The 21,345-nt window shown below is 40.5% G+C and overlaps 1 protein-coding gene across 2 annotated transcripts in view; it reads right to left on the bottom strand.

The window, feature by feature from the left end:
* The window catches only part of LOC149071629 (fatty acid synthase-like), a 202,112-nt gene that overhangs the window by 147,605 nt on the left and 33,162 nt on the right, over positions 1-21,345 (bottom strand). The window contains exons 8-17 of one of the 2 annotated variants that reach the window (XM_089247905.1): positions 18,641-19,083; positions 16,857-17,093; positions 15,927-16,116; positions 15,540-15,769; positions 11,786-12,087; positions 10,778-11,136; positions 10,414-10,656; positions 7,352-7,537; positions 4,838-6,029; positions 2,111-2,262 (exon numbers count right to left, since the gene is read on the bottom strand). In XM_089247905.1, the coding sequence (XP_089104031.1) occupies positions 2,111-2,262; positions 4,838-6,029; positions 7,352-7,537; positions 10,414-10,656; positions 10,778-11,136; positions 11,786-12,087; positions 15,540-15,769; positions 15,927-16,116; positions 16,857-17,093; positions 18,641-19,083 (3,534 nt within the window). The remainder of the gene's footprint in view (positions 1-2,110; positions 2,263-4,837; positions 6,030-7,351; positions 7,538-10,413; positions 10,657-10,777; positions 11,137-11,785; positions 12,088-15,539; positions 15,770-15,926; positions 16,117-16,856; positions 17,094-18,640; positions 19,084-21,345) is intronic. The other variant, XM_089247904.1, reaches the window with a different exon arrangement.

Genomic DNA, 21,345 nt, shown 5'->3' with positions numbered 1-21,345 from the left:
TTTATTCCAAACGCAGGCAGTTATAGAGGAAAAAAAAATATTGTCGCTTTTCCTCTGTGTGTGTGTAGGGGGGAGGGGGAAGTAATATCCCCACTCCAACTCTAGGTTAGGGGTTCTTGACCTTTTTAGGCTGCTACCTAATATCAACAACAGCAAGATCATCTTTGCGAGCAATTCCCCGCTCTGATAGTGACAATAGAGCAAAGGTAAATTGGGACTATTTTGTTCTAAGAAATTAATGAAACCAAGTGATGCAATAAATGCATTTATAACACACTGCAAGTGGATCCGTGCTACCCGTCGAGGAGGGCTTCTGCGACTCATGTTTTGGTTGCGACCAAATGTTCAAGAAACACTGGTTCTTTGTGGATTTGAACGACCCATTCCTCAAGCTCATGTCAATCAAGTTTAGATCATGATCGATAGCTCAGAAGCCTTATCCGTAAATAGATTCGTACCACCCTTCTCGGAAGCACTCGGTCCAGAATGCGAGAGGGCGTGGGTTCGAATCCCCGTAGGGGCAGAGATGATATTTTATTTCCAAATATCAGTATCTCTACATAAGACACAGCCAATTTTCTATATACCTTCTCTGTGAATTCACTTTGGGTCGGGACCCACAGCGCAAGAGTCCTTGGATATCAGTGGATTTCAACGATCGATCTCGCAAGATCTTGCGACTTGGGCCGTTACCTATAGATTATAAGAACCCTTCTCCCTCTTTAGGACGTTTTTTTTTTAAAACAAAAGTGAACCTAGAATAGTTGAGCCACTTTGCCCAAGATTATTCAGAAGACACCAACGAATAAGGCAAACACACAAAAAATAATAAAAGTCCTAATGCATTTCAACACCAATGGGTGCCGTCTTCAGAGGAAAAATTTAACCACTAGTCTCGCTGACCGAGTTCCCACTTGGGTTGAATACCAAATCTTCGCGCTCGGTTGCTCAGCGGAAGAAGTGAGATACTAATGCAGCGTCCTGATTGGACATTTGTGGAATAGTGCTATCCGATTGGTCCACTCGAATTTTCTTGTAATTTCCACTCGAAATGAATTTAAGCCATGGTGAAATGAATTTAAGCCCCCGATCGCAACACCATGGCTTAAATTCATTTCGAGTGGAAATTACAAGAAAATTCGAATGGACCAATCGGATAGCACTATTCAGCAAATGTCCAATCAGGACGCTGCATTAGTATCTCACGCAGGCTCACAGCTTCATTCTGACTACGACGTTTGAAGTGAACAGACATACTTCTTCCGCTGAGCAACCGAGCGTGAAGATTTGGTATTCAACCCAAGTGGGAAACTCGGTCAGCGAGACTAGTGGTTAAATTTTTCCTCTGAAGACGGCACCCATTGGTGTTGAAATGCATTAGGACTTTTATTATTTTTTGTGTATTTGCCTTATTCGTTGGTGTCTTCTCAAAAGTGAACCTGTTCGCAGTTTTATTGGACCAGTGGATGAACATGGTGGGTTTCAAATACACCTCCCAACCCCGTGCAGCTACTTTACTAATCCAGGTTGATTTTTTACTTATCCACGGTTGAGTTTGCGAGTGACAATTATGGATGGAAATAGGTAGTGCTGATTGAATAAAACTGATTCCCTGTGTGTATGTTCTCTGTATAAATCTACTATTTTAGACAGATAGTCGCCAAGTTTTGCATGTGTACTAAACAGGACTCGGATTGAACGATAGGCTACTTCAAAAGTTCGTCAGAGCAGTTCAGATGCGCGGATTAGGCGAAAAACTGCCTTGTATACCACAACAAATAATACAAATTTTGTATTATTCGAGAACCCCGCAAAAAAATTATGTCCATGCAAATAATGTAAGCACCGTGAGCAAAGGGTGGTGGCCTTATAGGTTTTTTTTTTCTGTTGCATTACACTGTAAATCGAAAATAAAATATTTACTGAAAAACTATTGCAAGTTTTTTTTGAATATGTTACCAAGATATTGTTTTCGCCATTGTAGTCATTATCTCTGTTAGATCTTTTTTTCTTCTTCTTCTAACTGTCATTTTTCACCTGCCCCCCCCCTATAATTTCTTCCCCCACTGCATGTGCATGTCAGAATGTGTCTATCAAATGCGTTACTTACCATTGTCTATAGAAGTGTGCCTGAATGATCCCCAGGCATTGTTATAAACATTGAAAACGAGGTCTTTTTTCAAGACATCCTCATAAAATGGATCCCCGACATCAAACGCTGGGAGTTTCTTTCCTGAACTGTCCGCTATTGTGAATACACACCTGGAATAACGTGAAACTGGTTACATATCACAGTATCCGCACATATAAATAGAGTATCGGAAAAATTCAAGAAGGAAACAACATCAAAGGAATGAGGAACTAAAATCAAGTATGCGGTCCAGGATGTCCCAGAACTCCTGAGAGAGGTGACAGTACAAGTTAAGACAGACAATTTATTTGCAGTGGAATGTGTATAGTCGCTAAACATTCATATTTTCCGTGCATGCTAACATAGAATTTAACCTGCTTAGGATCCCGGGCGTAATATTACGTCCAACCACTCGTGGAATAAATTCAAATAAGTTCTCTGCGTTTTCTTTCCTCTCTATCTTCACCATCACGAAGCTTTACAGCTACCATATTATCTATGGGGAGAAAGAGAGAGAGAAGTTGCTTTTTCTCTTTTCTTTCTTTCTTTATAATCTATCTTTTTACTATATAAATGCAGGAGCTAGAGAAAGCACGTAGGGTGAGGGTGACTCTTCTGAAAAAAACTCTTCAGAGGCCGTCTATCTGTAGGAGGTGCTGGAACACTACTGCTGCTTATTCATAGGTTATTAATTTTCTGTAAGTCATTGTTATGTTAAGCTCGACATCATTATGTTGTGAGTCTTCCTGCTCTCTGCGGAGAGAGGGGTCCGTGAAAATCTACAATCTCCCACGAAAACAGATCTTTAGAAGCTTCAAAGTTGATGGTTACATACTAAGTATGGCAACTCCATACCCCGCTAGCTTACGAGAGGCCTATTCTTTTATATTTTGACAAAAGCAGGCCCGGCTATTCCTTAAAACCTTTTTTTTTTGGCAGATCAAGCTGGACCTTCATGGCAAGGGATTTGGAGACACAAAAGGAGCGGCCCACGAACTAAATGCCACTTTGAACAGAACTCGAATATCAGTTGAAAAGCTTCAAAATACTCACAAATGCTTTAAAAAATGCGAAATTTCACTGAATGCATACACAAAAATCAAAAGGGAAGAAATTGTGTGTGTGCGAAAGTAGTCTGTGTTTTTCAGAAAATCACCAACAAGGGTTTTACGTTAATGAATCGACTTCGGATTTGTCTTGTGCTTCAAGGCCAGGGGCGGCTCGAGCTTACCCGCCGCCCGGGTGTGAAGTCTCATATGCCGCCTCTAAAGGCGACCCTGATGGGAGGCTGGCAGAGCTTCAGTCAAGGGGACCTCTTGATGAACCTGATTTATATTGTGAGAGGAATGCAGCACACCATTGTTCACCATGCAAAATGCTCCCGACCACATGTCCCTCTTTTGAAGTAGATTTTACTGTTTTTTAATCTGGAATTATTTCACCGTTCTTTGCTCTACCTGTTTTGATTCACCCACATAGAGAAATAAGACTCCCATAAATAATGTCAGATAACAGGTTATTTTATCCTTAAAGGAGCACTTAATTTGGAGAGCCATCATCACTTATCCTGTGAATATGATGGAGATGATAACGAGATTGTTTTTATTAAGAAATTCATTTCAAAGGTGTTTCTGGTACTTCAGGAATCGGGCAAATGAGAAGCCGAATTTCCCCTTCGTTTCCGACCATTCTGGAAAAATACTGGGTGAGGGGAACCAAAATGTGTATGTGCTCCTCTTCATAGAGTACAGGGGAGGTTCTTGAGCCATGTGACCCATTGCGGCCGTACGGGGCGCCACTCAAGAGGGTGCTAAGTCTGTGGTGAATGGATGGAAAAAGTGTCATTGGCCAAAGAAAATGATTTCTGTCCGTTCTGGAGAGGCGCTAAATCCGTGATAAAAGGATAAATTTTTTGTAAGATACTTTTTGTTAGGAATTCTTGAGATAAATTTGAGGGGGCATGACCCCCAAGGGCAGGGCTGACAGGGCTCCAGCCCGGAATTCTATCCTTACCCTTTTTTTCACGCTATAAATTAACTGCAGGAGAGTCCCACATTTAAAATCTGGCTTGGGGGCCCCGCAAAAGACTCCAGTCTAGGAGCCCTGACGCAGGATGTAGGGGCTATGGAATAGACAAGAGGCGCAAAAATCTGAGGTCCCAAATAGAGATTTAGTCTCGAGACGCCCCCTGATAGCTTACATTCTTGTTTCTAGTATTACCTTCGTAGGCCCCGTAGCCATTTATTCCCTCAAATGGTCTCAACATTTCAGTTGTCGAGGTATGTCTCAGAAGCGTGATGTTATATGTGAATTTTCACTGTGTGAAATATTAAAAAATTTTGGAGTCTTAACTAAAGTCCACGCTGCCGCCCGGGTTCACCGCACCCCTTGCACCCTCGCTTAAGCCACTCCTGTTCACGGCTGTATTCACCGACAGAGTTAAAAACTACAACCGCAGGTGAAAGGATTAGAGATCGACACGGATTGGTTAAATTTAGGACTTTTACCAATCCGTGTCGACCTCTAATCCTTTAACCTGCGATTGTAGTTTAAAACCTGTAGGTGAATACGAGCATCATTGCAACACTTGGAGGTTTTAAAAAAATAAAAATAGCACCAATATATCTTCACGGACACAGTTTAGGAACCACTGGTCTATATCACTAGCAAAAGATGAATTATAGAGATAGAAAAAAAGTGTGTTGCCTTAGGTTCTTCCCGCCCGTCTCTTGCAATAAGCACTTCATCAGACCGACGACTCCGTTGTAGGGACAGTCTTCAGCCACCAACCATAATTTCGCAGGCTTTAGGAGAGAAGTTTCGGAAGCTTGTTTGAGGGCTTCGACCCATTCTTCATAAGCACCGGTTTTTATTCTCACAATGATGTTGTTATCTTTCGGCACAATATCGTTTTTGTATCGTAACAGGTATATACTGCTTCCGTGGTTATCTGAGAACTTGGATACGATGAGCAAGTTATTTTGTCTGAGAACGGCTTCTAGACACTGACTCGATTGAGTTTCTAAATCTCGCTTAAAGATTGAACTGATGTGTTTTTCCCATGGAGATAATCGATTCCTGTGATAGAACACGACGAAACTTCTGTCGTGTCCCATGGATCGCAACGACTTCACATGCTCATTTAGCATCGTGGCGCTGCCAAAAAGGAACGAGGTTACGATAACGTCTCTATCTTTTACGGACTTGATGTAATCCGTATCTTGAGATGACTTTAGATCTATACTTAGTTTCTGGAATTTCTCCTTGTTCAATGAATCGGGATTGGGATGAATGACGGAGCCCGTCAATCTAGACTGAGGTAACTTCTTCACTATTTCCATCATCAAGTCTAGTATCGGTGAATGGCCATTGCACGTTTCTATCACGTTCATCTTCGCAGAACTATTTTCACGGATGATTTCGAGGATTATCCTTAGATGATATTCATCGAAGAGCGAATTGTATAGGAGATCATTCCCGACATTGCTGACGTATTTTTCAAACAATTCGGCAGCGGGCTTTTGCTTGTGGTCGATGAGCTGAGTGATTTCCTGCAGAGTGTTAAGTAGCAAAGTGCTTTTCCCATCCATGCGCGGTAAACTTCTCAATGCGATCGCAATATTGAATAACTCGGATGTATCCACATACTTCACGGATTTATCAGTGGTAGAGATTTTCTTTGCTTCTGCTGCACAAGCTTCAACATACGCTTCGCATGTTTCACTGAATAGCGATGGTAGCGGACGATCGGGCACGTAAGGAATGAATTCATATTTCTCCAGCAGAGGGGCATTCTCTACTACCGCCCGACGCGTGCTCGGCTCCAACTTCAAGCTCCGAATCTCAACACCGGGAGATGAACATACCTTTTCGTCAGGATCGAAAACCACGGGAACTCCTGCAAATCGACAAGTAATAACATGAAACATACAGTCATACACATACAGAACTCGTACAACTGAGACGGGCAAGCAATAAATTGGTCAGATAACACTGGGCTATCGAAATGAAACAACTCGGGATTGCGGAGGGTGTTTGGCTTAAAATAACACCAAATTCGGACAAAGGACACCTCAGAGGATTATCTTACATTGTGTTTGTCAAGCAAAGATGCGACTTCCATACAAAAGATGAAAACTTTAGCACAAAATTCCATTCACTTTGTGACCTCAAGTGACTGAAATGACCAGTTGGGTGTATAGCAATGTAATCTGATAAATAATGTCATTTATTAAATAAAAAAAATAGTTAAAATATTCATGACAAGTAGCACCCAACGCCCAACAAACAACTTTACATATTTACAGGGTGATTCAGAAAAGATGGGGGGGGGGAACTTTTAGAGGTGACAGCATACACACCAATACAACAATTTTTATCAGAGAATGCATGGTCTAACATGAAACGGCCGCTCCGCAAACGGCATTCCTGTTGAAAATTATCGGGAGGAAAAAGAACACCACGCATGCAAATGTAACCTGGGGAAGAAGAAACCGTATGCAAATTTGCATCACAGTAGATAAAAGGTGTGGACTCAGTATTACTAAAGTGCGCCATTATCCTATACATTACAACTGTTAGAACGGTTCCACACGAGCTGGCGTCCGCGCCTTTTATTCAGTGTTATGCAGATTCGCATTGCGGGCATTATAATTCTTTAAATATGTATTAAAATGGCTTAAAGCTGATTAAATATATATCAATTGGATTAACCTTCATTTTTTTAAATCTGTGCTAGGGGACATGCCCAAGTCCAGCGCTTAATATACGATCATCGATTCATCCCAACAGGCATTCCATGTGTGTTGCGTCTTTTATTTCCCTCTGCTGTCTCGGAAAAAGCTACAGATGCTAATTAATGTCGTAGAGGGTGCTATAATATAATTTTCATTACTCATCTCGTAATTAAAATTTGCTTATCAGATCACCTGTGTTAATAACTGAAAGTCATAAACGTGGTAAGTGCCAAAAATGTGAAAATGTGGTAAATCTTAAAAAAACTATTTCCACACATAACTACACGTTCACACAAGCGACCTCTCCACACGCTCTTTGGAACTATTTAGAAGACTACCAGGCACTTTTCAGTTTTTACCACATTACAAAGTATACAACAGTTGAACGTGGAAAACGTAGTTGAATTTTTACCAATTTCAGTCTTCAAATGTCAAATCTCATCTTGAAATATGATGGTTTCGAGGGATAAAAAAGAAGAATTACTTTTTGATTCAGCGTAAGGATCGATTTTCTCGAGATATTCGTACAAGTCGATAGGGTTGAGCTTGATGGACAGAGCTCGAGTTGGTAGAGCGAACGAATCATTCTGTTCAATCAATCCAAAGAAGAGAAGGTGAGCATCCAGGAATGAAATCCATCTGTCTTGCCACTTTATGAATCCACGAGTCCCTAAACGAATAGACACGACTGCTTAGAAACCTTCATAATACTGACATAAATTTCAATTACTATAATACAAACTTATATTCCATGCATAAAAGAAACAATTGGTGTTATATATATATATATATCAGGACTATATGACCGTCGTGAGACAGGTTATTGTTACCCCACTGTTGACAGACTGGTTTTGTCCAGATTAAGATAGTGGGGGTGAGACTTCAGCTTGGTGCACGTTGCACAAAGCCCTGTCCATGTTATGAACCTAATGGGAAGCTTGTTTCTGTGTAATGCTTGTTATAGTGCTGCCATCTGCTCCCTATTTTTCGAACTGTGAGTGAAGTCAATGATTGAAGATTTCACTGTTGTAGGCCTGTTGCTCTCTGTGGCGAGACTTTTTAACGGGGGAAGATCGGCTTGCATTCGCACCTCGAAATTGGGGACCATGGAAAACCAAGTTCAGCCGACCGTGAACTGTGGGGTTTGAACCATCACGTCCTAAAGATAGACGGCAACCGCATGCCAACTCTGGTCATATATCGCCATATAGCAATTCCCAATCAGTGGAGTTGGATGGGAAATTGAGACACTGTCTATCGGTGGTCACCCCAGGGTCAATAGGTAAAGAACTTGTTTCTGACGTTCTATGCCCGGATTTGAATCCGTGTACCTTGACGGTAACCTTCATAGTGGAAGACTAGCATCTTACCACAGTGCCACTCGGGCTGGAATCACGATTCGGTTAGGATGTCTGTCTGTGTGTATGTCGCGGGGGGGGGGGAGAAGGTAATAACCTGTCTTTGTCCAACACACACCGTCCAAAGCAACCCCCTCGCTACTATATTTTCTTAAACAGCCTAATCTCCATTGAACTACCCCCCCCCCCTTAAAAAGAAAACAGGAAAAAACTAAACACAAAATATAACTTGATAGGTCATGGTGGCCGCAGGCATGCGGTGATGATATTTCGATTGTAGGAAAAAATAAGGGGGAAAGTTAATTTAAATGTAAAGAAGGTCCAAATGTAATAAGGGAAAAGAAAGTAGTTATAGTGGTGGGGGGGAAAATTTCCTCCTAAAAAAACTCTTCAATATTATTTATTGAAAACAGGTAGCGTTTTAATTTTTTTTTTTTTAAAGCTAACAATGAAGTATTAAGGAGTTGATTAGTCAAAGAGTTATAGAATTTAGGGACAAGATATGAAAAATGTTTCTTACCAATCGTTTTATAGATTCTAGGGAGTAGTAAATAGGTGGAATTGATTCTTGCAGAAGAACGAAAGGTGTTCAGAGGTCAAGAATGTTGTTTTTTAAATAAAATAACTATTGATTTGAAGAAATAGAGGTGTCGAAGTGGTAATATGTTCAGAGAATGGAAAAGTTGTAGTGAGAGGGAGTACAATAATCATTAATAATCAGTCTAATTATTCTTTTGTGCAAAGTGGTCAAAGTTTATAAGTTAGTAATTTAGTCACTACCCCAGGCGGATAGACCACAGAGTAGTTGAGAGTGAAAAAATGAGTAGTACAAAACTAAAAGAAAAGAGGAATTGACATAAAATTTGAGGTAAAAAAATTTTGTACAACAAATAACAAAGTTTTGTGATATGAGAATTCCATTTAAAGTTAGAGTCGACATAAACACCAAGATATTTGATAGAATGTTCTTGTTCAATAGGATTGCAATGACAATCATTAAGGGAACAGTTAGAATCATGTAAAACAATATTAATATTATGTAGAGGGTTATTGAGTAATGAAATAGATGAATTTAGTTTTGGATACATTTTTTTTTTTTCCAACCGAGCACAACTCAGGTCTATCGCCATAGGCAATTTACTACCTAGCGAGTTGTGCCGGAATTGTAAGGGTGTGTACCTAACAGTCTGAGTGCGTATCTAGTGTTGTGTATGTTTTTTCAGTGCTGCCATCTATATCTCAGAAGTGAAGTGAGTGATGTGTAGTGACTGATATTTGTACTGTTTGTAGGACTGCTGCTCTCTGTGGCGAGACTTTTTAACGGGGAGATAGGCTGGCATTTGCGCTTCGAAGTTGGGAACCACAGAAAACCAACTTCAGCCGACCACCACTGTGGCGACGGTGGGGCTCGAACCCGTGTCCCCGCGATGCGAGTCCGTCACTATGACCACTCGACCACCACAGCGGCAGTTTTGGATACATTAATAGTTAATTTATTAGCTGAAAACCAGTTGCGTACTCCAGTTAAGTCATGATTAATGATATTAGTCAACGTTTGGTCGTCTTTGGCGCTATAGATAATGACTGTATCATCAGCAAATGATATTATGTTACCAACGATGTTAATGTTACAAAAGTCATTAATTAAAATGAGGAATAATAAGGGGCCAAGAACAAGGCATTGAAGAACGCCATTAATAATTTTCAAAATACTGCTATATTTATCACCACATTTAACAAATTGGTATCTATTATTAAGGCAAGATCACAAAAGTTTAAGAGGAACACACCTCTTATATCACAGAAACTAAGTTTTTCAATCAAGATTTCATGAGAGACGCCATCACAAGCTTTTCTAATATCTAAGAAAATAGCAACTGTTTTGTAAGATTTATCAATATTAGTATAGACAGTTGAAGTAAAATAGAGAAGAGCAGATTCTATGTTTTTGTTACGTAGAAATCCATGTTGTTTGGGGGAAGAAAAAGTTAGATTTAAGTAGAAAAGGGAACAGTCGAGATTTTGTCACCTCCCTCCCCATATACAAAAGTTTGTCCCGCGAGCGTCAGAAATTCTGCGAATCTCGCCCGCAGACTAAAACATGGTTGTGCATTCCCCCCCCCCCCCCCGTTATATAATATCTGGTACTTGGGGGGAAAAAATACGTACTTTAATTATTTGTACATACCATCAACATTTACTTCATCAAAGCACTGAAAATTCTTGCCATATTCATATCCACGAATTTTCAAGTCACTATACATTTCGCTGTTGCTGACCATGTCCTCCGGGTCTAGATATCCGAGATCTGGAGCTTTTAGAACAAGATTGCGGTCTGGATATATTTTTCCCGTTGCCACTGTTGTTTTACCTTCGGCGATTTCAAATGTTCCGTCTGATACTCCGACTGACACAACGAACGTTTTAATTTCTATATGGAAAGCAGAAAAGTTTTTGAGACATGTTAATAAAAACGTCGCAAGTAAACCAAATTTTCACAATAAAGTGACGGTAAATCGAAGCCGATAACGTAATGGAAGGATTTCCCCCACCTGATTTATTCAAAATCGTGGCTCTGTTTATCCTGAAGTCTTCGATAACCACGGGGAGTTTGTCCATGGTTGTATCCATACAGGACGAGAGACATTTCCATGCCAACCACAGATAACCTGTGGCTGGATATAATGCCCTACCATCGATAAAATGATCCAACAGGTATCTGTCTTCTTCATCTGTATTAACTTGGAATCTTAAGCATCCTCCTGGATCCTTGTAGTATTTGAAGTATGGCCAAGAGACCGAATGATCCCATTTTATGAAGTCAGCTAGGCCAGGAGTGCTTCTAGGAACCGGATAATTGATTTGTGGATACAGGTTCTGGACTTTCGGGTTCAATCCTAGCATGTAAAGTCTGTAAGCAAACATTATGAAGTTTATAAATAATTCGTGAGAAATGTATTAGATGATCACAAATTTGGATAAACTGGGAGAACGAAACTAATACTACAACGCAGTGGGTTTGAAAGTTATTTTACCGTGGCCCCAACTCCCCCCAATAGCCATAAGTCTCGGTGGAGCCATCTGGAGCCATACTTTATCCTGGCCCTCAAATCTACAGGAGGATCCCTCGCCACAATAGACCAACAACCGTGGGTCCTTACTCCCAATATATGCGGTCTCTTACCCTAATACTCATATACTCTCAGGTCTATTTCCCTAGCAATTATACGGCCATGGTTTCCCCTTAGCCCTTATTTAGCAAATGTTCTCTTGCCGTAACTGCCTTATACCCACAGGTTCTACATCGTAACCCTAATTTACTCACGATTCCTTTTTGCTCTAATATTCACATATACCCTTGCGTCTTTTTTACCCAGCAATTATTCTCCTGTAGTTCCTTTACCAGTTTTTATCAATGGGCCCTCTTTTACATGAGGGGATCATTGCCCTGTTAGTTATATGAAAATAACGTTCTCAAAACAGTAACATGTGTATGCAATGAAATAGTCATGGGGGGGGGGGGGGGCTTTGAAAATTGGGTATTATGCGCTATAACTTACTGGCCGATCGAGGAAAGAAGGAAATTGACGTTGTCCTCGTTCCGTTTCATGAGACCAACGTAGTCAGCGTCTTCACCGATCACACGTTTCAGGATGGACCGAAGTAGGAAATGAGGGCCGATTTCGATCGTGATTGCGTTTTTAGGGATTTGCGTGAGGACTTCGGCGAATCTAACAGGTGCCGTCAAGTTGTGGGAGAAGTAATTCTCATCTATAGTCTTGCATTCGTCTTTGTGCCAGTCTTCCGGAGTATAGGAACTACTGCGCCATCTATTGGATCTTTGCTTTGGATTTAGGAAGACCTGCGGTTACGATTACAAAGGAAATCGTAGTTAAAATGTATATTCATTATGTAATGCAGATTGTCCTGTAAGTCCTAATGCAGCCTTTATCTCTCATCAACCGTTCGCCGTACGGAAGCATGGTTCTAATTTTAAAAAAATGCTCCAGATGTGCACAGGTATCACGCCAAGGAATTATACCAGTTTATACGCTCCCTCTGTCAGCTGTCTTTGAATTGCAAAGTTTTTGCCTTGTTTCTTCTGAGACCAACAAACCAACAAAAAAAAAACATGTTTCTAATTGCAATATCCACCGAGATATTTGAACTCAAACATCAAAGGAAAGTTGGGAAAGAGCTGCATAAACTAAAGTTCTTTTCTCTCATTTAGGCTGTTCTTTCCCAACTTTCCTCAGGTTTTTTTGCATTAAAATATCTCGCGAATATTGCAATTAGAAACGTCGAATGTTTCGTTGGCCTTAGAAGGCGCAGGACAAAAGCTTTATAATTCAAAATTGGGTGACGGGGGGGGGGAAGAGACCATATTTTATGACACTTATTTTCACTCTAGAAACTGGTATAGTCTGAGACGAAGAGTTGATGAGATTGGCCACGTTAGGACTTATAGGACACCCTGTATATACCGCATTCACTCGCATATAGGACTAGGTTTTCATTCAATTTTCACTGCTTCAAATCCCTAGGCGAATATCTAAACAAAAATGCCACTAAGGCCGAGATTACACTGTAAAAAGTTTGATAAGAATATCTTTTATAAAACTTGAAAAATCCAACCAATAAAGCTCATAGGTCACAGGTTTATAGGTTCATAGGTTTGAGGAAATACAACCAATAAACGTATTGGTTGAATTTTCAAAGTTTTATAAAATCACTTTTATAAAACTTTATCGTGTAATCCCAGCGCCAAAATGAGTGAATAAAGTAACCAAAAACTAATAAGAATTATCGAGTTCCAGAACCAATGGAAATTCAGAATTTATGAATTTGTGAAAATTTTTAATACTTTGTTCTCCCCCCCCCCTCGTGTTTTGTAACATCATTCTAAGCACACACCCCCTCCACCCCAGAATTACAATACAGTACAGTAAAAGTTTGTTGCGTGAATAACGCATCGGGATGCATTATTCACACACCAAAAATAAATTGTAGTCGTTGCCAAAATTTCGCTGAGGAGTATAAAAATACTCTTTCAAATTTTAGGTTTTTTTTAATTTTATAGGGGGGTGAAGAGAAGAGCAACATGCGCTCGTGTTGACACACAAGGCTTAAGGCTACTCGATTTCTTGAATACGCTTAAATTAGAGGAAAACGGTTGTCGGGGAGATGTGATCGAAGCGTTTGAAATTTTTCAACAGGATGGATAAGATGGACACACCACGAGTTATTAATACACTGTCGTTAAACTGCTTCGACAAAGGGACACCAGAATTGCTTAGTAATTTGCGGCTTTGCTCGGGTGCACTAGATAATTTGAAAAATTGTTCAGCGATAATTCCCCAACATTCAAACCTCTCATGACCTACCCCACCTTAAGGGTATCGCATCTTATATATAGTGTGCATTCTGTATTATAAAATACAATACAGAAACCAATATTTATAGTTTCAGTGGTTTGTACTCAGCGATACTTGCTCTATGTAAACTTTGAACTTTCTTATGACCCCCCCCCCCCTAGAAGTCAAACTTCGAAACACCCCCTTGCTAGAGAGTCTTTATATCATGAATTATATCATGAATAAAGCGGTTAGGGAACTAGCTTCTCACTGTGAAGGTGTGGGTTCGAATCCCGGTTCGAGCATGGATGTTTACTAACACTAACAAATTCCCTGGACGGATCATGCTGGTCCCTTTGGAATACGTGAGGATCACGATATTAAGAAAATTAAATAAAACAACTACTGACCAAATTTCGTATTTATATCTTGAGTGGATCTCCGCATAGCGTTTGAACCCCCCCCTTATGAACTCCCTCGGGGGGGGGGGGGGTTGAATTTCGAAAAAACCCTTCTTCGGGACATCATGAAATAAAACTACTACACTAATTTCATATTTGTAGCTCCAGCGGTTTTGACTCAGCGATGATAAATCAGTCAGTCAGTCAGGAGATGTCATTACATTAATAGATTATTATTATTTATTCTGAGTCCAGATTAGACGAAAGGTGGGTGTCAGTTGATTTGAATACGTTCGTGGGTTTGCTCACCATATCTGACGTAAGCAGCGTCGCGAAATGTAGCGTGCGCTGGAGTAGGATCGCGCGCTGCAGGCGACGTAAATTATGCGGACAGCATCAAAAGCAACCTCCGCAGACACAGCCTTCAATTGAAAATTCCAGTGGCCAGAAGCAACCACTATTTTTATGGCTTTAGATACCGTTCAGCTAGAACTGCGGAACAGCCTCCCACGTGACCTCGTTTCTGCTGCTTATGATTCGTTTCTTCCTTGGAGATTTTAACTTTAGACCTTATATGAAGTGGTTTTTCTATTTGATTTATGTTTTCTTATGTTTATTATGTTTTCTTCCCTAGCAATGCGTTTCAGATATGTATATGCCTTTATAATGGTTTGCCACTTTTGGTCCTCCCAGTAATGAGAGCTTTTGGGATAGACGCCATAATCATCAGCATCACTTTGAGGGTCTGGCAAAGGATTATCCCCATAGAAATCAGTGTTAAAACTGCCGATTTTATTGTTGAAATGGCGGAAATTTAACGGGGGGTTTCCTGCCACATCAATAATTTTTAAAATTGTTTTGAATTCTTCATTTTTGAAACATTGAGTTCGCTTAGACATACGAAGCAGACAAAATTAAATATGAAGTAATTAGTCGGACCCACTTTTGAGTTGTATATTCATGCAGTAAGATTGATTTCAACCGTTTATTTATATCCTATCAATCATGAAAATTAATGTCTCCGTATTGTCTTTTGATATTCAACTGCATAAATTCATATAGTTCAGGTTGTTTTAAAATTAATTATGGGCCCGTAAGGCAGAACGAAGGAATTCCACAGCTTCAATTACACATTTTTTGAAGCAGAAACAGGCAGATGCATAACTTGAAGTTCAGGAGGGGGGCGGGGGTATCGAAATATCTAGCGCCCCTTAAAAAAAGAAAAAAAATATATATGCATTTCTAAATTTCTTTAAATCTACATTTGTTTCTTTCACGAGTCGTGCAGGAAGTCCTCATATTGGTTACCTTAGACACGGTTTGTATGTCCCTCAAAGAAAGAGGGAGATATCACGTGATCTAAAAAGCCTCATAGAAGAAAACCAAAGCAGCGCCGGGTATTTTAGGTAGTTTTTTTGTAAATGTTTTTAAACTCTGATTAAACTCGTCTCATATGCTAGTAAATACAGTATATTTAAAAAAAAAAAAAAAGAGAAAAATGTGGGAAGATACACCAGAGTGAAATAAAATAAAAAGTGTCGTAAAATATAAACACTTACCTTCTTCAAACAAGCTTTGAGATGCGGTGCTGCTGCTCCAATCAATTCCGAATGGAATCCCCAACCGAACGCGTTGACCCGACGCACGAAAACATTGTCTTTCTCCAAATCGCTCAGGAATTTATCCAGTGGTTTCTCAAGTCCGGATATAGTGACAGAATCTTGTGCATTGTGACAAGCTGCAAAGACACCCTTTGGACATCTCTTCTTCGCTTCTACCCAAGTTAAACCTACAAATGAAAATAATTAATAATTTGTTGACTGAAAAAAAAAAAAAAAATAAACAAAGGAAATAGTCTGGCCAGCATGTGCCGGTCCGTGGACTAGTGTTAGGAACACTCAGGCCTAATGCATTTATACCATGTAAGAAATAGTGCAATAACCTACCAACAGCAGCCATTTCTGCAGCGGGTAGCTCAGTCTCTTCGATGACTTTACCTCTCAAGTAAGCTGAGAGAATGACTTCTTCGGCGGATGCGCTGTCATCTGCATAGGCGCAAGCTAACTCACCAGTACTGTGGCCTACTATGCCATCAGGAGTGATTCCAAGCTCTTTCAGAACATCTATCAGCGCAATCTGTTTGGAGAAATGGTGAGATTTAATTACGGTACTTGAAATGCACCGCTGTGGTGGTCAAGTGGTCATAGTGACGGACTCGCATAGCGAGGTATCGGGTTCGAACCCAGCTGGTGCTATAGTTGTGGTCAGCAGAAGTTTGCTTTCTGTGGTTCTCAACTTTTAGGTACGAATGCGAGCCGATCCAGCACCTCCTAGAGATAGAAGGCCTCTGCCATAAACGCCATTCAGACTGCCTAGCAAGTTTACCACATTTCGAAACACAGCATCCTATTTCGTTTCTTCTTATTTTAGAGTAGAATAAATAATTCTGTGGGAAATGGACTACTTACTGATGCCACGAACAGACTGCGGAGGCCTTCTATCTCTAGGAGGTGCTGGTTTGCCCTATTTTGAAACACAGCATCCTATTTCGTTCCTTCTTATTTTGGCGTAGAATCTTCCTGGTTGGCTCATAAATACCGCATGGTGATTGCATATGGGGCATAGAAATCGCCAATTCTGAACCCGATCATTTCTTTTCCGCACAACGATGATACTAGCAGGGAATTTTTTCCCCTCGAATATTTTGAGGGAAAATTGACTGGATCAGCCACCTCCTAGAGATAGAAGGCCTCCGCACGCTGCTCGTGACGTCAGGAAGAACGTCCAAGTGTGAGAAAATGACCGTGGTGACACAAAAAAAGGATCAAAAGCGTACATACTTGAAGAATCATTTAAATATTTGAAACCATTCTTACTTGTATGGCACAAATGGCAACAAATGATGGCGTGATCCTTCTGTGCTGTGTGAAATGTTCTTTCCCAGGTTTTATGTATTCCAGGAGATCAATTCCGTATGGTTTCAATGCTCTTGCCGACGCCCTCATAGAATCAGCGAAAACTTTTAAATTCATAAGATCGTTGGCCATTCCTGGGTACTGGCATCCCATTCCTGTAAGAATGAACCACACCTCCCTTTTGTTGGTCTCCACTATCTGATGGAAAAAGAAAAACGGTACAAAATCAGATGAGAGAGTTTTTGATGCAACATGTTAAAAAATAAGATATTTATTAGGCAGGTTGTGCGCGCTGGCGTGATACTGCAAAAGATGTAGTATGCAACTCGACGCGGATTGGTTAAAAGAAGCAGTTGCATGCTGCATCGCTTGTAGTATCGCTCCAATGGTGCATGCACCCTGCCTTAGGTTTCGGAACGTTTTATTGGATATACCAGGGGTGGCCAACAGCTAGCTGCACGTAGCCCATGAGGTGATTTTGCGCGACCCTGGACCAGGTAGAAACATCGTGCATCAAATAAAATTGCGTGAATATCATTATTTGAGCTATTGGCAATAACAAAGTCCTTGCATACATTACTGCTGGTGGTAAAACTAATTCGCCCTGTTCTAATCACATTACCTTTTCGAGCACACAAATTGCTTTAAACGTTTGTTATGGACTGTTTTTTTTTTTAATTCTTTTTTTCCACTTCGTTGCGAAATTTGCCTGTTGTTGCCGAATGCATGTTTAGGATATAGTGCTATAGTGCTATATTAGGATATATTCTGCTCACTGTGACGAAACTTTTTTGACGTTGATGCGAACTCACTGTACCTCGAAACTTCTACAGACTATGCTACGCAGACCCCTCCCCCCCCCAAATAATTATAAAAAGCAATACAATTATTTACGCTTTGTGTCATATTGGGTAGTCAGTGATTTAACCGAGACATTTCCCCATCCCTGACATAAGTTTTGCTAAAAACCGAAGCATTTCTTCTCTAATCGAGAAGCAGTCATCTCAAGATTTGGATACAGCAAGTTGATGACATTACGCCGCGTTGCACCAAACTCCTTCAAACCAAATCACCGATGTTCTGGTTAAAAGTTACTGAAGGTACCACACGTAATAAGAATATGTGTATCGCAAATCTGGTTCCGCGTAATTTTATGGGCGTATATGACCGTCAGATAAAATTGCACGCATCTTTTCACATGTATAGGTATAGTCCGCCTTGTCTATCTTATCTTGGTACCATCACGTGTTTTCCCATTTCAGGTGCCTTCGGAGCGAATGGTAAATATGATCTAAACGACTGGCCTTTTTTAGCCCATTGACAAAACTCCTTTCGATGTCTAGGGGTGCTTGAATAAGTTCATCCTAATAACTGCATGGGTAGAAGAACAGTAACTGAAAAAAAATTGTCTGTAAAATTTAAGCTACGAATATATTGGATTGAATAATTTGCAGAGGAGAATCTGTGAGTTTTTTCGATGCATCACATCTAGCAGGAAACGCAACCAGATAAACATTGAATAAGTGTTAGTTTACGAAGTGGAGTAGCACGAATCCCAGAGTGAAAAGTTAACGGCTGTATTGTGTCCCCATGATTTCTCCATCTTATACGAATCTATGAGTTTTACGGGTCATTTTACTGGTGCAATCAGTGATACTGAAGCTGACAACTACGTTGGCTCTCGAACAGAAAGTTAGCCATCCCTGGGATATGCAGTAGAAAAATAGAAAAGCTGCAAGTTTTACCGAGACATCAACCTCTGGATTTTCAGACAAGATAGTATATCCTCTATAAGGCCTTTGAATCGGAGTTATATATGCCAACTCGTGGAAAATTGCGTAAAATTCTCGGTTCGGCTTCATCGAAATGACTTTCTCCAAAGCGAAATGAACTCCATCTTCTCGTCTCGCAGAACACATAACGATCTGGGGAATTTGGTTAGCTTTATCTTGTTCCTCTACAGTGATGTTCATCGTATTCCCTTCCAGCACGACTTGTCCAATAGCACCTCCGATTCCCATCGAATTCACAGCGACAAGCGGAGAAGGAAGTTTAGTTGGTTCTGTAACAATATTGATCCTATTCTGTACTAGACCTTTACAGTAAGGATTAGGTTTAATGTAGTGCAAGTTGGGAGCAATCAGTCCAGTTTCCAATGCAAATATACATTTAACGATTCCTGCAAAGCCTAGAATGATATAAAAAAATCAGTTATGATTTCTATTAACTATTCACAAACATGTCGATCTGCAAACCAACAAATTTGCAACAGTAAATAGAACATCAGACTATTACGATGAGAGTTGCTACGAAATGTCGAATCTACATGACTAACAGCTTAACCAATGCTATTCTAAGTGGCACTATATTGTAGCAGAGACACCACACACACACACACACAGATATGTTGGAGTGGCAGTACCAATCTTAATGTATACCCAGCAGATGCGATCATGTTGGGACCTGCACTCGTGTCAATGTAACTGATGTTTTATCAAACGATAAATAAACAACATGGCTGAGCTTTAACAATGAAAATCGTTGTTTGGTGTATTAATAAAATATATGAGAAACATGTAGGCCTTTGTTTCCACTTGAGAATGTTTCTTAAAAAAGTATGTAAAAATAGAATACGTAAAAAATACCAGTATCAGTGTTTCAAAAGAGATGCAACAATTGAACAATAAGCAATAGTAATTCAATTCGACTGAAGATGAAACTTCATGCGGTTTTCTGATTTTTAGGCATGAATGCGAACCAGTTCCCCATTTCAAAAGTTTATCCGTACAGAGTGGCAGACCTTCAACAGGCAGTTTCCACTTCAAAATGTGGAGGAACGATGGCAGCTTTATCGAAACACGAATATCTCTAGCAACATAAATACGTTAGGGCCACAAGCACAATCAAAGCACACTTTCTGGCATGTACCAATTCGTTAAAAATTCCCCAGAGGAATTTTTACGAGGTGCATGTGCAAATAAGTAGTAGAAATTCAAATCGCATACACTATTATATCTAAGAAGAATTCGTTCAGAAGCTAGTTGTTGATTCCCGTTGCCTTTTAAAGGAATTAAATCTGCATATTATCAGGACAGGAACTATTTAACATTATTAACTATTAACCATTAACTATTGAACTATTAACTATTTTGCAAGAAGCTCAACTGTTTTTTCTTTCGTGAAATTCAGAATGTTCAAAGTGAATGAACATTCCAACCCCAGGTTTGCAGCAGGTAAAGAGAAAGAAAGGGTCATTCCCCGCTGCATATCACCAAGCATAATGGTTGGCGTAACATTGTCACAAAAAGTGAATGACATATGCAACCAAAACGGCCGGTCCTAATTTCATTGTTTATTTGAACACTGAAAATGACCACCGTGGTGCTGTTACAGAATTATTCCTTGCTTCTGGTGTAAGACTGCAATGGTGTTCGACTGCAAATATCTTGGAGTGCATATTGATCGTCAGTTCAAATTCGGCGCATGTGGTGAAACAAATTGATAAGGTTCAAGACACCATGCAAAAATTGAGACGCATAGCAGGCCCAAAATGGGGTACAAGCCAAAAATTTAGGAACATTTTGTACAGATCGGTTGTACAATGGCAAATTTCATACGCAAGCATCATCTGGTATAGAAACTCGGGCCCACCAGGCAGGGCCGCCTTAAGAGCATTATGGGCCCCTCGGGCCAAATGATTTTTCTGAGGCAGAGGTAGGCCCATGCCTTAAGACGGCACTGCCACCAGGATGAACCCCATTGCTCTCTAAACGTGCAGAAGACCCTTGGTGTCAGGCCGGGGCCCACCAAGAATAAGCACTGTTCCCCATCTCCAGAGGAAAACCCTTGGTGTCTGGATGGGCCCACCAAGAGGAAATATACTCAACAAAATCCTCCCCACTTATATTCTTTGTAAATATCTGCATGTAATCTGAAATGTGCCTAGGGCCTGCGATGGGCTGTTTCCACAGCTGCTGCAGCTGGTGTCCATTTTCGTATGTATTTTTATAAGTATTTCTTGTAAATATCTTCATATAATCCGGAATTTGTGTAGGGTCTATGGTGTGCTGTTTCCACAGCTCCCGCAGCTGTGCTCATTTTTGTATGTACCGATTTTTAATTCACTAAACAGTCCTGGGAGACCGTGGTCCAGCCGAGAGGTGAGCAGAGACCCACTGGGTTACCCTGATGTAATGGTCTGGAGAATCAGATGCTTAGAGGGGCGTTGCCCATTCAAGTGTCTGAGGCTCCGGAGTGTGATGAAAGCCTTTTTACGCTTCAACCCCCCCCCCCCTCCCTCGGGGTAGCAGGCAGTAAGCCATCCTTTGACAGGCCTGGGTTGATGTCGGATGTAACTGGTATAAAAACCAGACACACAGACTCCATAAATTACTAGATGCTGCCCAACGTTCATTCTTAATGTATGTAACTGGTGCATACCGAACTACAG

Source organism: Pholcus phalangioides, unplaced genomic scaffold (assembly GCF_987345545.1).
Source record: "Pholcus phalangioides strain wild (caught in Gottingen) unplaced genomic scaffold, Ppha-v1.0 ptg000018l_1, whole genome shotgun sequence".
NCBI lineage: Eukaryota > Metazoa > Arthropoda > Arachnida > Araneae > Pholcidae > Pholcus > Pholcus phalangioides.
This window is presented reverse-complemented; position numbering and strand designations above follow the sequence as displayed.